At 33.7% G+C, this 16,544-nt stretch overlaps 1 protein-coding gene across 3 annotated transcripts; it reads right to left on the reverse strand.

The window, feature by feature from the left end:
• Nucleotides 1–3,143: 3,143 nt before the first annotated feature.
• Nucleotides 3,144–6,301, reverse strand: LOC149237550 (peroxidase A2-like). Of its 3 annotated transcripts, none has more exons than XM_089372689.1 (4): nucleotides 5,966–6,251; nucleotides 5,363–5,529; nucleotides 4,510–4,675; nucleotides 3,147–3,789 (listed from the first exon to the last, which is right to left on the reverse strand). In XM_089372689.1, the coding sequence occupies exons 1-4, from the start codon at nucleotides 6,075–6,077 to the stop codon at nucleotides 3,374–3,376; spliced, it is 861 nt and encodes a 286-aa protein (XP_089228815.1). In that variant the 5' UTR covers nucleotides 6,078–6,251; the 3' UTR covers nucleotides 3,147–3,373. The 3 variants fall into 3 exon arrangements, with proteins under 3 accessions (XP_089228816.1, XP_089228815.1, XP_089228814.1); XM_089372688.1 differs by having other exon boundaries at nucleotides 3,154–3,789; nucleotides 5,363–5,545; nucleotides 5,966–6,290; XM_089372690.1 differs by lacking the exon at nucleotides 5,363–5,529 and having other exon boundaries at nucleotides 3,144–3,789; nucleotides 5,966–6,301.
• Nucleotides 6,302–16,544: the final 10,243 nt, after the last annotated feature.

A 16,544-nucleotide genomic window follows, 5' to 3' on the forward strand; every position in this document is an offset into this window, starting at 1 on the left:
AAGATAGTCGGAGAAGAAGTTTGGTATAGGAGATCTGCTTCGCTGTTAAATGAAGATTTATTTTGAGCGGTATTTGGACCCTTATCGTTGTTGATGCTGGAGGGGTTGTCGAGTTCACTCTTTTGTTGTTGGGCGGGGCTTTCCTCCTGCTTGTCTTGAGAATTGTTTCTTTCTTGCCCGATTTCTTGTGATTCAAAGTCTTCTCGAGAGTATTCTTCTTTGGTGACAATGTAGTGTTCCTTTTGTGCTCCTTCCCACCATGTAGACCTGTGGTGATTTTTTCTAGCAGAGTTTTTCTGAGAGGCTTTTGGGCAATTTTTGGCTAGGTGCCCTGTCTCAAAGCAGGATCGACATCTGAAGAGGACTCTTTCATAATCCAGTTTCTGGTTCCACACATAGTCTTTACTTGTTAGATGTATTTCTGCTGGGAATCCGACGCTGAAGTCCATTTCCACACAGATGCGTGCATAGGTGGTTCTCGCATATTCCTCTGTTTCTGGGCACCTACAGTAAAATTTCCCAATTGTATTTCCAATGGCTTTTAGCGAAGATAAATTCCAGAAATGCAAGGGTCATAAACCAATTATAGATTATTATAATTAAAATTAAAATTTTAATATTTATTTAATTTAATAATATTTTAATATTTAAAAAAAAAATCAAAGATTAAATTTTTTATTTTTTAGATGATATAAATTAATTATTTATAAATAATTTTAGATAAGATTTACTAATTTTATTACTTTATTGATTCTTTTATTATTAAGATAAAGAATCAAATTTAATTTTTTTATTTTTTTAATATGAAAAAATTAATACATAACATAATATCGAATTAGAATTAAATTAAAAGATAAATTTTAGAATTAAATTTAAATATAAATTTAAATTTAAAATATATTAGGATGGTTTTACTTCTTTTAAATATGATACCAAACTTATGTATGAATGAAAGAATTGTTTTTATTTTATTTTATAATATTTTATATATAATTATGTTAATTTGGTTTTTTTTTAATTTCTACTCTACAATATATTTTAAAATATTTAGCTATTCACGATGTAATTAATATTAACAAATAAATATTATTATCACTACTTTTAATATATTAATGATTACTGCATTTTTAACTCTTTCCATATAATTTAATATGTCAAATCTAAATTAAAAAACTAATAATAATAATTATACTCAATTAGATTATCATTATTAATTTATATTTTTATATGTTAATTTTATTTATATATATAATTAATTATGTATTGATTTTATTGATGTATAATTAATTATAATTATAATTAACACGAAAATAAATTATATATATATATATAACGAATTATATTCCATATTCATTTCATCTTATTCAAAATATCCCCCACAAAACATCGATCAGGATCATGAGCCTAATTATTGGAAAGGTCGAAAACCTAGTTCACCCTAGTACCATTTATCAATCCATAAATTACTTATTAGCATCAATCCAGTCTAAATACTCGATAGCATAAACTCGTATAATCCACCTTAATCAGAAGTCTGCAGGTTCAAAAGTTGTCAAATAACTGAAAAAAGCATGTGAAACTCCTCAACCTATTTCATAGAATTAGCGAAAAACATGAAGCAATTAAAAATACTTTGAGAGAAATCGCCAGGAACGCAGTGTTATCTCTATTCCGAATAGAGTAAGAGCTCAATTATAAGAATGTGCAGTTTAGAGAATGTGGTTTAATGGGTAGGATTTTTACAAAGTTTTATATTTTAATTTTTAAGTAGATTATGTATAAAGAATAGTTTTTATGGATTAATCACATTGTCAGGATTGAGTTTAAGTTTTAAATCAATTAATGTGGTTCATCTTCATGACAATAAGGTGAGAAACCAAAGAGAATAAATAGCAGGAATGTATCATAGTTCAGGGTAAGCCATTCAAAATTAGCAGTTGGTGACACAGAATTATTTAGGGATATGTGAAGAAAATATGTTTATTAAATTAACTTATATTAATTTATATTAAGTTAATTAATAAACATATTTTCTTCACATATCCCTAAATAATTCTATGTCACTAAAGGCTAATTTTGAATGGGTTACCCTGAACTATGATGCATTCCTGCGATTTGGTTTCTCACTTTGTCCTAAGGATGAACCACATTAGTTGGTATTGACCCAATTCTTACAATGTGATTAATCGGAAAGACTGTTCTCTACATTGAAGTCTTAAATCTAAGACTATGTATGTCAAAAAATTTATTCAATTGAAAAAAAATGTACACAAAAATAAAGTAAATTGTAAACCATTGATTGTTCTGAATTAAGACATCTTGTGATCTGTTATATTTAAAACTTACCTGTTTTATTGAGTTTAAATGCAGAAAAGTATAAAAAACTTTATAATTTTTATTTTGGTTAACATGAGAAAAATTTCAATTCAATTAGCTATAAAATTAACTTTTAGATTTCATAAAAAATACAAAAATATAAAAAATATTAACTCACTTGTTTTATTAAATTTAAGTGGAAAAAACAAAAAAAAACTTCTTAGCTTATTTAATACTTTACGAATGATACTGAAAAGTGATATAAAAAAATTTTACCTTCACATAAGAAAATATATATATATTTATATTTTATATAAAAAATAATAAAAGATATTATGGGTTTCCTGCAATTATTTTATTCAATAACAAAACTTCAAACCATTACATCAAGACTCACTTGAATCTGGGTGGGAAACTTAAAAATAAGGTAAACCATATTCGATTGTTTAGGGCCAGGGCCGGGGCCGGGACATCTTGTGATCTGCTATATTTAAAACTCACTCGTTTTATTAAGTTTAAGTGTAAAAAAGCATGAAAAACTTCACTAGTGTTTAATACCGGCTGAGTGATATGGGAATTTTTTTCCCTGGCATAGAATATATATGTATTTTGATATAAGGGATAACCAAAAAATTCTGCAATTATTTATTCAATAACAAGGTTTCAAGCTATTACATTAAGGCTCATTTGAATCTGGGTTGGAAGATCTTAATATAGGCGGAGTGATATGGAAATCTTTTTTTCCTTAAAATTATCTGTATCTTTATAGGAATTAAAAATATATATATAAGAAATATTATAATTTTCTTGGAATTATTTATTTAATAATATAGTTCCAGCCATTACATTAAGACTCACTTGAATTTGGCTAGGAAGATCTCAATCATATCTCCTAACCACTCTAAATAAATTCCAATTATACCTCTCTATCACTCGAAATAAACCCCAATCATACCTTCCCACCACTCGAAATAAATCTAATTGATAGACCTTTCACAACGGTTAGCACACTTAATTCAAAATTGGCAGCATGGATATTTCACTATGTAAGTGGAATCTAGCCATTAACCTTCCCACAATTCAGACGGATTTCTCCGCTTGTTCCCGTCAAAGGACTTAGGTTCCCCATTTTGATCATCGAGTTAGAAAAGTTAGAGAAGAAATCTGCTTGACTCCGGCTGTACTCATTCACAATAGAAATCGTGCTTGAAGCAGCCATGGAAAGCAATTCTTGATCCGACTGCAGAAGCCCAATGTTTTTCTGGAGATTTTTGAAGTAGTTATTGTCGAAGGTGTTTGGAGTGCCCGGATCAAATGACGTTATCGAACTCCCGTTTCCATCCTGCAGACAAATTCTTTGCAGGGTGGATCGATAGCTGGAATCGAGTGTCGGATCCGGATTGCCCGTTCCGTTGAAATTGTTAAGCCTATAGATGAACGTTCGGCAATGAGCCCGCCCAATTGTATGTGCCCCTATTAAATCCAGTAAACACCAAATTAATACAATGGAGCAACACAATTAATATTTACTGTGTTTTTGACTCATTAATGCACCAGAGCAGTATATATTCATACTTGAATTTAAGTATATGGGAAGACATATACAGCCTTTTCCATTAATAACATTACCAACATTTATTTGGCTAGACATATACTGTAAGAGCTATTTCCAACACTATAGCATATTTATGACGCCTGAAGCGTGTTATAAAGGACTATCTCCGGCGCATGTCGCGTCATAAATATGCTATAGTGTTGGAAATAGGACTAGCCCACATATACAGCCTCGCTTATTAATAACATTAAATTAAACAAGAACACTACCAACATTTATTTGGCTAGACATATACAGCCTCTTCCATTAATAACACTACCAACATTTATTTGGCTAGACATATACAGCCTCGCTTATTAATAACATTAAATTAAACAATATATTAATAACACTAAAATAAACAATATATTAATAACACTAAAAGGAGCCAATATTTACTGTGTTTTTATTTATTAATTAGCCAAATTGTATATACCCATTATTAAATTTAAGCAAATACATTATGTAAAGATAAATCTATGCAACTCAACACATTAATGAATAAATAGCACCTTAAATAACTATGAGGTTAATTAACATGTACTTCCAGAGATTTTTCGAAACTAAGTAACAGAGTGACGAAGAGTTTTTAAATATACCTGACAGAGTAACCAAATCCGTAAGCGAAAGCCCCACGTTCTGGAACTTTTTTAAGTTTGTGGATAGCGATGCGTTCGGTGAAGGGAAGGCTGTTTTCGCAAGAGTTGGGTTGGCGGTCGTGCTATCCCGTCTTCCTAATTGCACAGTCCATGACGGACCACCAGACTGTAGATGCAGCAAGGGTCACATAATCGTTATTTTTCCATAAGCAAATTTGTTTTGAAATGAGAATTTTAGGAATTTTTTTAGGGTTTATTAGGAGTAGTTCGATCACAAATATTAAGTCATCAAAATCACTTATGATGCTGCAGCATCAGCTTTTAAAATAGATATTTTTTTGGAGGACTTACAAAACACTCTATCATTATCTGCTCTAAGTTCAATAGACACTAGATTCATTAATTTTGAAAATAGATAATTTTTTGAAGACTTAACAAAATCTAGTTGTGTTTAGTGCTATTTTTTGAAAGTTTTTCTGTTGGGCTTTTCAGGTCTAATTTTTTTTAAAATCCAGCAGAAATTTATTGAAATTGCAAGCTTGCTAGTAATCCCTGCACACTGGAAATGCCTTAAAAAATTTTGAGGGCGCTGAATCTATATATATATATATATATATATATATATATATATTCAAAAAAACCAGTTTAAATAACACAAATCAAAATTTCATCTCAAATCGAAAAAATCACAAGAAAAACAACTCCTAACAAAAACACTCTATCAACAACGGCTTTAAATCCAATAAACACTAAATTCATTAAATTTATTTATATATCTCCCACTTTTTACTCTATAATTTAAAAAAACAACAAAATAAAAACAAAACCCAGTGAAATGATTAAGAGTACAAACCAATGCTATGGACCGCTCCACTGCTATAGCGAGAATGTCAGCACAGGAAACTGTTCCCCTGCACGCATTTTCGACAGCCGCCTTAATGTCGTCAATGACGCCAAAGCCCCTGAGAACAGTGGTGTTAGTCCACTCCCCAGTAAAATTTGCAGTGGTATCCAGAAGTACTGATGCGTCGCAGCCCTGTCAGTTATTAATCAGTTCAGCTTGAATGAATTTAATGGTAAGTCCATTAAGGGGTGTTATAGTATAGGGGTGTTATAGTATTTGATGTGGCCAAATTTCAATAGATATTTCATCACAGATAATCTATGATGTATGGATTAATGGGTTTGTGTGTAGTTTCGTTTTTATTAGGTTATTAATTAAAATTTTATGAGAAGGGTTGATGATAAGAATTATTTTGGATAAATTATCTTTAAAAAGCTGACGTCCAATCTCGATCTAACTTCACAATTTTAATGATAACATCCTACTAATAAACAGATTATTTTTCATTCAATGTATTAGAACTGGACATTACTTAGATTTAAAATAACCCTGGAAAAAAGAAAAAAAAGCAAATTAAACAAACAGAATTTCTTCTGTCTCTGGTATACTTACATCTACAAAACAGTCGTGAAAATGTAAATGGAGGAGAGAGGCTGCTATTCTTGAATCTGCCCGGAGAGCTTGGTGGACAACCTGCCGCACTATGCGAGAAACGTTGGGACATGTATTCTGGTAGAAATTAGGGTTCAGCTGAGCAGTGGCACATCCCACAAATGCAACAAGGCATAATACAACATTCAGCGACAAAAAAGTGAATGCCATAATTGGAGAATCCAGACAAGTATTACAACTTATGGGAGAGCATGAAGGCAGGAAGTTGAATTATAGAGCAGCTTCCACCGTCCAATCTAATAGGTGATTCATTATTTATAAAGGAACATGTTTACTCATAAATAGGTATTATAAGAATGCATGGGCAGAAACCCCCTCGTTTGAAATACACATTTACTCCTATCCATCCACTTCCCATCTGGTTAGATAACCCCATCTTTCTTTTTACAGGATTCTTATATTTAGTTATATTTTTTAATAATTTATTCATCCCATTTATATTCATTTAACCACATCCATATGTGGAATGTCCTATCCATATCAGCTCAGATTATAAAAGAATTTCACTTCTTTTATTAGCCAGAGAAATTAATGGATGAGAATAAACGATGTGGACGAAGATATTAATCAAATTAGTGTTGTTTGTTTGTGTGAATTTAGAAAATATTATTATTTTAAAATATAAATATAAATTGATTGGAATAAAAGTAAAGGAGTGATAATAGTTTTTTTCAACTAAATTATTCTCTTTTTGTCTCTTCATTATTATATTTTTTTTTTACAAAAAAGATTGATAGTATTATATATCAATAATCATAAATACATGAGTGGGATAGATAACAATTATTTTGTCCAACTGTCCCAGATAACTTTATTTGACTAAAATAATTATAATAATTATTTAAAATAAAAAATATATATTATATTTAAAAAAATATATAGTAAATAAAAGTTTTATTATAAATATTTATCATTAAATTTGATTTAAGTTGCAATGAAAAAAACATAAAATATATACAAACATTTATATTATTAAATTTAATTCAAATTATGATTAAAATTTATATGAAGGGAAATATAATTTTTTTTTTACTAGAAATCTTGTTCTTAAATTTAATTCATATTATGATTAAAAGTTTTATGAAGGGAAATATAAAATAATAAAAATGAAAACCAATGTAAAATAAACATAAACATTTACAAAAAAAAAAAAAGGAAATATAATAATAAAAATGAAAATAATTTATTTTATATAAATTAAACATAAGCATATTTAGAAATAACATTGAAAATTAAAGAAGTTATTTGTTGAATTATTGATATAAATAATATTGTTATTATATATGTGTGAGATTACAAAAATATATATATAATATTGAAAGGAAGATTCTTGATGAAAATAAAGATTGATATAATAAAAAATAAAAAATAAAAATTATCAATAAAATCATTTGATATCTAATAAAAACTAATAATAAACTACAAAAAGCATTATGAAATTATTGTTATTTTTATTATCATTTATATTTGACAACATTATTTTTATGGAAAAAACTTTATACATTAAAAAAATATTGAATTCACAAGACATTATCATCCTTAATAAAAAATGTTATGATATGAGAAAAATAAAAAGACAACATTATTTTTATGTAAAAATCCATATACATGAAAATTATATAACTTGTACTTAATTCACAAAAAATTCTCATTACTAAATAAAGAAATATGATTATAAAAAAGAAGAAAAAGAAATATTATATAAAAATTAAATATAAAATACATATAACTTCATAAAGTAAATTGTAAACCCTTAACCTTAATTAACTATATAAACATAACTATATATATAATTTAACAATAAAACAAATAACTATTGTATTAACCATATTTAACCATGCAAATATAATTACATTATTACTACATAAATACATGTAATTACATATTAACAGTGAAATCAAAACTACAAATAATTTTATTATAATGGTTTATATAATTCTATAGAATATACAAATTTCTATAGTCTACTATATTGCTAAATTTAACATGTTTTTTTTTTATCTACCATATTATATACATATATTTCATTAAATTAATTGTTAGGGATATTTGGATTAATTGTTAATGGTTAACTCAACATAATAGTAAGGGTTTTGAAGTTTTTTCTAATGTTTTCCATATTTAATCTAACAAAAAACTTTAATTGAAGCGAGAGGCTCATTCTACACCCCAGTATGGGGGATGTGAAGTTTGTCCATATATTAAAATAAAAATAAAAGTTAAAAATTATATTCTAAATAGAAAAATAATGTCGGCTTTGACAAAAAGTAAATAAATATGTTGTAAAATAATTAGAAGTAAAAAAAATGTGTGAGTGAGATGTTTAAATCTTATAATTCGGTTATTGATAAAAATATTTTAAGACTAATTAATATTGACATATACTTAAAAATATGTTAAAAATAAAAAACCATTTTAATTTGCATATAAAATGTCTCCATGTACATGTTATGTAAAATATTTTAATGCCAATTGCCTATATATTTATATCATTTTAAAAAAAAATATGTATATATCATGAAAAAATTAAGTTGATATGGTTAAAACTTTTATTTGGTCATATATATGCTCTATTTTGTATTCAAAAATACAATTTAAACAATGAAAAATAATACATTGTATTTTACACTCTAAAGAAGTTTCTCGGCTCATATTAAATTTGTACCTAAGATGGATCTATGCTGGTATAATATAAGCTTTGGCCCAAGTTCAATTCCCCAAATTGTTTGAACTAACATTATTGGAACTGCATTGTCAATGTTGATTCAATTATGTTTCGATTTTAGGTGTACAACGTTGATTCGGTTATGTTTCAGTGATGTTCAGATATTAGGTGCACCTCTGTCAACATTGATTCAGTGATGTTAAGATATTATGTGTTACTAATCTATCTTATAGATTAAGGGCATCAATATTCAATGTGAAGCTATAGCTCCATTAATGTAGTATATGCTACCTATTGGATGTAACTAAATACAAAATCTAATGGTTGGTATACACTTTCTAGTGCATAGGCAATATATGCCACCCATTGGATTTAACCAAGTATAAAATCTAATGGTTGGCATATACTGCGAGCGCATTAATAAAGTGGTTACTTATATTAGTGATTTAACCAGGTATAAATTTTAATGATTGGAATATACTAATGAAGATATAGCCTGACAAATATTGATTACTTAGATTAGTAATGATCTTCTTCATTGAAAGACAACCAGATAAACTTTTTTTCCCTCTCCCACCACAAAAGGATGCCATCTAATAAAGAAACAAACCAAAAAACCTGTTTGATATGGATGTACATCCCTTACTTACAAAAATCACCTTTTTATTATGCAGGATATTCTAAATCAGTTTCTTTCAAAGCCAACGTACAATTTCAACAGATTCGTCACAGATGATTTTTGGTTTTTTTCCGAACTGGTAGCAAAAGTTATGGTGTGTCCTGGTTGCAGTTTTTACATGCAACTTTATATTATTCATGTTGTTTACTCAATTGTAGTGATGGTACACAAAATCATTGAAAAGACATCAAATTCGTCTGTGTAAAGACCTGCAGTCCTTGGTCGCATTCCGGCTTGAAGTGTGAGGTCAACATAAAATGTGCGAAGGTGTTATGAGTGCATGGAAGGTTGGGTGAACGATTTATATATGTGTGGGAGTGTAATGGAACACCCACGGGCTGACCAGTGAACAAAGTAACGTCGACCTTACTTGGGAGCATTTGAGGGAAGGCTGACTTGAGTTTTGAAGCATTTGCGATGAAGGTTGAGGGCGTGGGCAAGTCAGTTGGGCAGCCATGACCTTGCCTGCCGGTCATATATATTGGAGGTGCGTTGGAGCTCATTCAACCATCACACCATCGCTCAACACATAAAGACTTCACTCATGAAGAAGAGAAAGGTGCAGAACTAAGGGTGGACACAGCAAGAGGTGAAGGCATAGTTTGGTGATGCGCCCGTTCTTAGGCAAGGTCGCACATAATTAAGTGACATTTCTTGGTTTGGGTGAAGGGCGTTGGTAGAGGTTGCCCGCCGGTTGAGGACGTGCATGGGTGTGGTGCCCAATTGTGCGAAGGAGCGCTCGACGGTGAAACGAAGGCATGGGCGGCTGATTTGTGCGATGACTTGGCATGGGATCTTGGGTGACTCAGGTGAGCGCTCGCCCGTCATGCAAGTGTGCACAGTGTAACTTTTGGTGAAGTGTTGAGGTTGTGAAAAAAGGTGTGTCTCAGGTAGAGGCGCCCGTGTGTGGTGACTTGGAGGCACGCCCAAGTTGGGAAAACAACACGATCATGTGACGAGGTGAACGAAGGGTTGGTGAGTCGTGCAGTGACCATGCGGAGGTGTCGACGATCTAGGCAACCGAGTTTTGCCGAAGGTTGTAAATTTGGCTAAGTATGAAACTTGGTGTTTCCAAGTATACTTGTAAAGCTTTGTAATATTGAAAGACTGTATAATATATTATCGGGCAGACTCATTGTTCAGGGAGTTGCCCCTCCCTTTATACTGTGCAATTGTGTTCTTCATGTATAATTACTGTTGATAATGAATGTGTATGGGTGTTCATTGGTATAAAGGAAACATTAATAATACTTGGTTTCGAAACACAAACTAAGTAGGATAAGTGGTTAGGCGTAGTCCATGAACATAAGTATTGGTCAAAAGAAAGTGTTCGGTGGTGCCGCACCTCGCCTAGAGCAGTTGAAAGACTACCGCAGGCTTGGGGGCATGGCAGGTGGTATCAGAGCTAGTCTGAAGACTTGGAGGAGTCTTGTAAGAAGGTGGGTGAAGCAGGTGTGTAGGCACTTGACAGTTGGTGACAGTGAAGCAAGTACTTGCAAGTGAAGGAAGTTGTTTCACATACAAGTGGAACAAGAGCTGGTTAAGGTTGCAGGAATCTTGGTGACGTTGTTGAATGGTCTAAACTAGATCACAAAGAAGAAGGAAGTTGTTAGCAATGGCAGCTGAATCTCAAGCTGGGTCTAGTCACAGTGCGAAGGATGATACTATGGCATTCATTGAAAAAGTGTTGGAGAAGATGGAGGACTTGGAAGCTTTCTGGACTAAGAAGATGGACTTGATCGAGAGAGATCAAGAGGCCAATTCGAAGACGAGGGAAGAGCTTGAGGAACTTCAGACTCAACACGAGTACGTTGATCTTATGTGTACACAACTTGAAGTAACAGTCAAGGAGGTTGAAGAGGCAAGAGACCAAGGTCTTGCAGAGATCGTGGGCTTGCGAAAATCTCTTGACGAAGTCAGAGATGAGATCGCAGTGTTGAAGAAGGTCGTGAGGCATAACTCAGGTGGAGGAGTGCCTCATGTGAAAGTCAAGGAACCGCAACCTTATGATGGTACGAGGAGTGCAAAGACTCTTGGCAACTTTCTATGGGACATGGAGCAATACTTGGAATGCTTGGGTCTATCCAATGATGAGACAAAGGTGAAGGTAGCCGCTCAGTTGTTGACAAAGGATGCTAAGATGTGGTGGCGAAGGAGGATGGATCAGATTGCCAATGGCAGTGCTGGTGACATTACTTCGTGGGACGGGATGAAGAAAGCTTTGCAAACCCATTTCAGTCCTCAGGATGAAACATGGGAAGCAAGGATGAAGATAAAATTCATAAAGCAGACCTGGAACCTACAAACATATCAACGGGAGTTTGCAAGTGCGGTTCTAGAACTTCCTGACATGGCGGAGAGAGACCAGGTGTTCAATTTCATTATTGGGTTGAAGCCTTGGGCATGCAATGAAGTGAAGAGGCAGAGGATTAGAACACTTGAGGAAGCTTTTGCTGTTGTGGACAGGTTGGTGGAGCATTATGATGAGACTTCTGATGATAGGAAGAAGAAGTATGATAAACCGAAAGAGAATAAGAAAGATGATGCTTCGAAATTGGATGATAATTCAAAGACGAAGAAAGCCTTGAAGTGTTGGATATGTGCTGGACAACATACGGTGAAGAATTGTCCTTCTAGACTGAAAGTGGCTGCAATTGTGCAGTCTAATACGAAGAATGAAGAAGCTTCTGTGGGGATGATGCAGATACTTGGTGCTACTGCTGCTACAGAGGTGATCTCTCAAAGGGATCCTGAGAGGAACAGGTTGGAGTATGTTCAGATGAAGGTTACGGGTGCTTATATACTCACTATGGTGGATAGTGGAGCTACTCACAACTTCATGGGTGAAGATATTGCGAGAAGAATTGGGCTGAAATTTGTACCGGTGAAGGCACAGATGAAGACAGTCAATTCTCCTCTGGATAGTATTCTTGGTGTAGCTGAAAAGGTGGACACAACACTAGGTGAATGGACAGGGAAGGTCGACTTCACTATAGTACGAATGGACGACTATGAAGCTGTGCTGGGAATGGAATTCTTGAAACAATTCAATGTTATGATTGTTCCACATTTGAAGAGGCTGTACATTTACGATGGAAGGGAAGATGTACCCATTGGTGTACCAACCATTGGAGTGAAAAATACTGATTGTAAGTTGGCAGTGATGCAAATGGAGGATGAGAAGCGGATGGAAGACATGAGTAAACGGTTGTCTACGGTTGAGACAAAGCTTACCGAGTAGTCATTGGTCATCAGGACTCTTTCTGATAGTATCTTGGATTTGTCAAGAAGGCTAGAAGTGGTTGAGGATGATGATGATGATGATGAGGCATATGTGAGGCCGAATGTCTGGGAGGAGGATAGGGTCACTTATCTACAGAGGATGGAGATAGAAAATCCTGACAGATGGATTGAGTTGATTAGTGAGGGTGAGCCTTCAAGCTCTACTCCCTCCATATCTTCTTAGATGACAAAGAAGACGGGGCTCATTATTAGATGCTCATGGCAGTGAGTCCTTAAAACAGGTTGAGTAGGTATGACAGATGGTGCAGGGATGGCTTGGCATCAAGCATCATGACATGTTGCAGATGGGATGGAGTTTCCATGGACCTGAGCATGGGCAAGATTCTTGGTGAGTCTGAGATGTGGCAGAATCCGAGATAGACTGGTGAAGGCATAAGGATGTTCACTCTCATGGCTTGAGTGTGTAAGTTGGATTGACTACCCAACTAGTTCAAACATCGGGTCCAGAGGTGCATGGAGAGATGCTGGCATCAGGCAGGCAAGGAGGATAATTCACAGGATGAGGACGACACATGGTGGAGATGGAAGTTCTACATATGTTGCAGGGATGTTTGTAGTATGTGGAGGAGTCGACATCATGGACCAAGGGTGAGATAGACATTGATGATGATCTTGGTGGATGGCTACCAAGATGGTATGTTGTCGAGGACGACAACGACTTCAGGTGGAGGAGGATGTAAGGACCTGTAGTCCTTGGTCGCATTCTGGCTTGAAGTGTGAGCTCAACATAAAACGTGCGAAGGTGTTATGAGTGCATGGAAGGTTGGGTGAACGATTTATATATGTGTGGGAGCATAATGAAACAACCACGGGCTGACCAGCGAACAAAGTAAGGCCAACCTTACTTGGGAGTGTTTGAGGGAAGGTCGACTTGAGTTTTGAAGCATTTGTGATGAAGGTTGAGGGCGTGGGCAGGTCGGTTGGGTAGCCACGACCTTGCCTGCCACTCACATATATTGGAGGTGCGTTGGAGCTCATTCAACCATCGCACCATCACTCAACACGTAAAGACTTCGATCATGAACAAGAGAAAGGCGTAGAACTAAGGGTGGACACAGCAAGAGGTGAAGGCGTAGTTTGGTGATGCACCCGTTCTTGGGCAAGGCCGCACGGAGTTAAGTGTCATTTCTTGGTTTGGGTGAAGGGAGCGGGTAGAGGTTGCCCGCTGGTTGAGGGCGTGCATGGGTGTGGTGCCTGATTGTGCGAAGGAGCACCCGACGGCGAAAAAAAGGCGTGGACACACGGTTTGTGTAACGACTTGGCATGGGTTCTTGGGTGACATAGGTGAGCACCCACCCGTCGTGCAAGTGTGCATGGTGTAACTTTTGGTGATGTGTTGAGGTTGCGAAGAAAGGTGTGACTCGGGTAGAAGCGCCCGTGTGTGGCGACTTGGAGGCATGCCCAAGTTGGGCAAACAACACGATTGTGCGATGAGGTGAACGAAGGGTTGGTGAGTCATGCGGTGACCGTGCGGAGGTGCCGACGAGCTAGGCAACTGAGTTTTGTCGAAGGTTGTAAATTTGGCTAAGTATGAAACTTGGTGTTTCCAAGTATACTTGTAAAGCTTTGTAATATTGAAAGACTGTATAATATATTATCGGGCAGACTCATTATTCAAGGAGTTGCACCTCCCTTTATACTGTGCAATTGTGTTCTTCATGTATAATTGCTGTTGATAATGAATGTGTATGGGTGTTCATTGGTATAAAGGAAACATTAATAATACTTGGTTGCGAAACACAAACTAAGCAAGATAAGTGGTTAGGCGTATTCCACGAACATAAGTATTTGTAGAAAGTGTTCGGTGGTGCCGCCCCTTGCCTAGAGTGGTTGAAAGACTACCGTAGGTTTGGGGGCGTGACAGTCTGGCTCACATCGCCAATTTTCCAGTAGTTTTTTCTTCGTCTCCATCTCTGCTTTATAATGTTAAAGACCCTTGTCGACTTGATAAACCATCTCTTTTTCATATAATACATTCCAAATGTTGTCAAGGAACATGTATAGGTAACAACCACACAAATATAAGCCTGTCGTGACGGGTCGGTTGGCAATTTCGTGCTGTGATGGGTAGGCTGGCAATTCGTGGTGGTTTAATCTCTACAGGTTATTGGTTCCAATCCTGTGAAATATGATTGTTGTTGTATTCTTTCTCAAACTACATGATGTAATGCTCCTGCCTCCATTGAAAGGTGGCACACTCGTATTTATGAAAATAAATTTCGTTATAAGTTGGAGTTCTGTAAAAATCAATTTCATTATAAGTTTGAGTTCTGTAAAATTCATTATAATTTTGAGTTCTCTAAAAATATGAAAACTTATAATGAAATTATAAGTTGGATTTTTGTAAAAATTTATAAGTTTGAGTTCCCTAGAAATATGAAAACTTATAATTTCATTATAAGTTGGAGTTTTGTAAAAATGTAAATATTTATCATAATTGGAGTTTTGTAAAAATGTAAATATTTATCATAATTTGAGTTTTGTAAAAATGTGAATATTTATGAAAATTATGAAAATTTCAATATAAGTTTGAGTTCTGTAAAAAAATATGAAAATTTCATTATAAGTTAGAGTTTTGTAAAAATGTAAATATTTATGAAAATTATCACTTATGAGTTTGAGTTTTGTAAAAATGTATTTAATTATGTGTTAAAAAAACCATTTTACACCAAGGATTCTAAAGATAAAACTCAACTCATAACTTAAAATAGTTAAACAATCCCAATCCAAGGAGATTGGTGAGCATGTCTAACCCCATGAGTGTCAAGAGAATTGAACTCATAACCTCTCAATAATTAAATGCTTTAATGATGAGGACTCAACCAAATAAACTAAGCATCAAAACTAAATACATGTAATCCTATCAAAAGATTACAAACATAGAACTCAACTCAAAACTTAAAATAGCTAAACAATCCCAACCTTTATTACTAAATGTAATGTTCACCACTAAAAATAAAGGACCATTGATTTGTAGTTTTTTTCTATGTGGTTCATAGACCCCCAAGATTGGTGACCCTGAGAGTGTCAAGAGAATTGAATCCATATCCTCTCAATAGCAAAAATAGTTTAACAATGAGGACGCAACCAATCAAACTAACCCTCAAAACTAATTCTATGCAATTGTATCGAAGAATTCCAAATATAAAACTCAATTCAAAACTTAAAATAGTTAAACAATCCCAACTTTTATTACTAAATGTAACGTTCGCCACTAAAACGAAAGGACCATTGATTCGTCTTAGTATTAAAACCCCTCCAACCACAGCATTTTCCAAAATTGATGGAGTAGCATAAGGTCTTTTCTATTCTGTTATCAGAAAAATTATATTTTTTTTGGTTTGTTTTGTGTGTGTGTGTATATATATATATATATATATATATATATATTTGTATTGTTTTAGAAATTAGATTATATTATAATCATATAGTTATAGTTTAAAAAATTATTGGTTTCAACCTACCATAAGGGAAACTAGAATTGTTGACCAATAATCTAACAGCAAAAATACCAAAAATAATCCCTTTGGTTTAGAGTATGACAAATATTGTTTGACGTTGGACTATAGAACAAAATAAAATAATAGCAAAAAGAGCTAACATAAATTCAAGTATTCTAAGATGTGACATGAGTAGGATCTTGTGCACTGGCACCAACGGCTGGAGCATAAGGCTTGAGCTCACATTAGAGGTGACTTTCCATATGAGCAAAACAAGCATCCAATTTAGCCAAGCAAGTACGTTGATGTCACTACAGCCAATGAATCTCATTCAAGGAAGAGATGATTTTATTCTAGTCTTTATGTTTCTCTTTAAGGACACATCTCAAAAGAGTTTTCATCTACCAATGAAGTGTGATGGAATTGAGATGT

The sequence above is a fragment of the Pinus tabuliformis genome, chromosome 8 (genome assembly GCF_031772625.1).
Source record: "Pinus tabuliformis cultivar Carrire ecotype Pingquan chromosome 8, CPIR1, whole genome shotgun sequence".
Classification (NCBI taxonomy): domain Eukaryota; kingdom Viridiplantae; phylum Streptophyta; class Pinopsida; order Pinales; family Pinaceae; genus Pinus; species Pinus tabuliformis.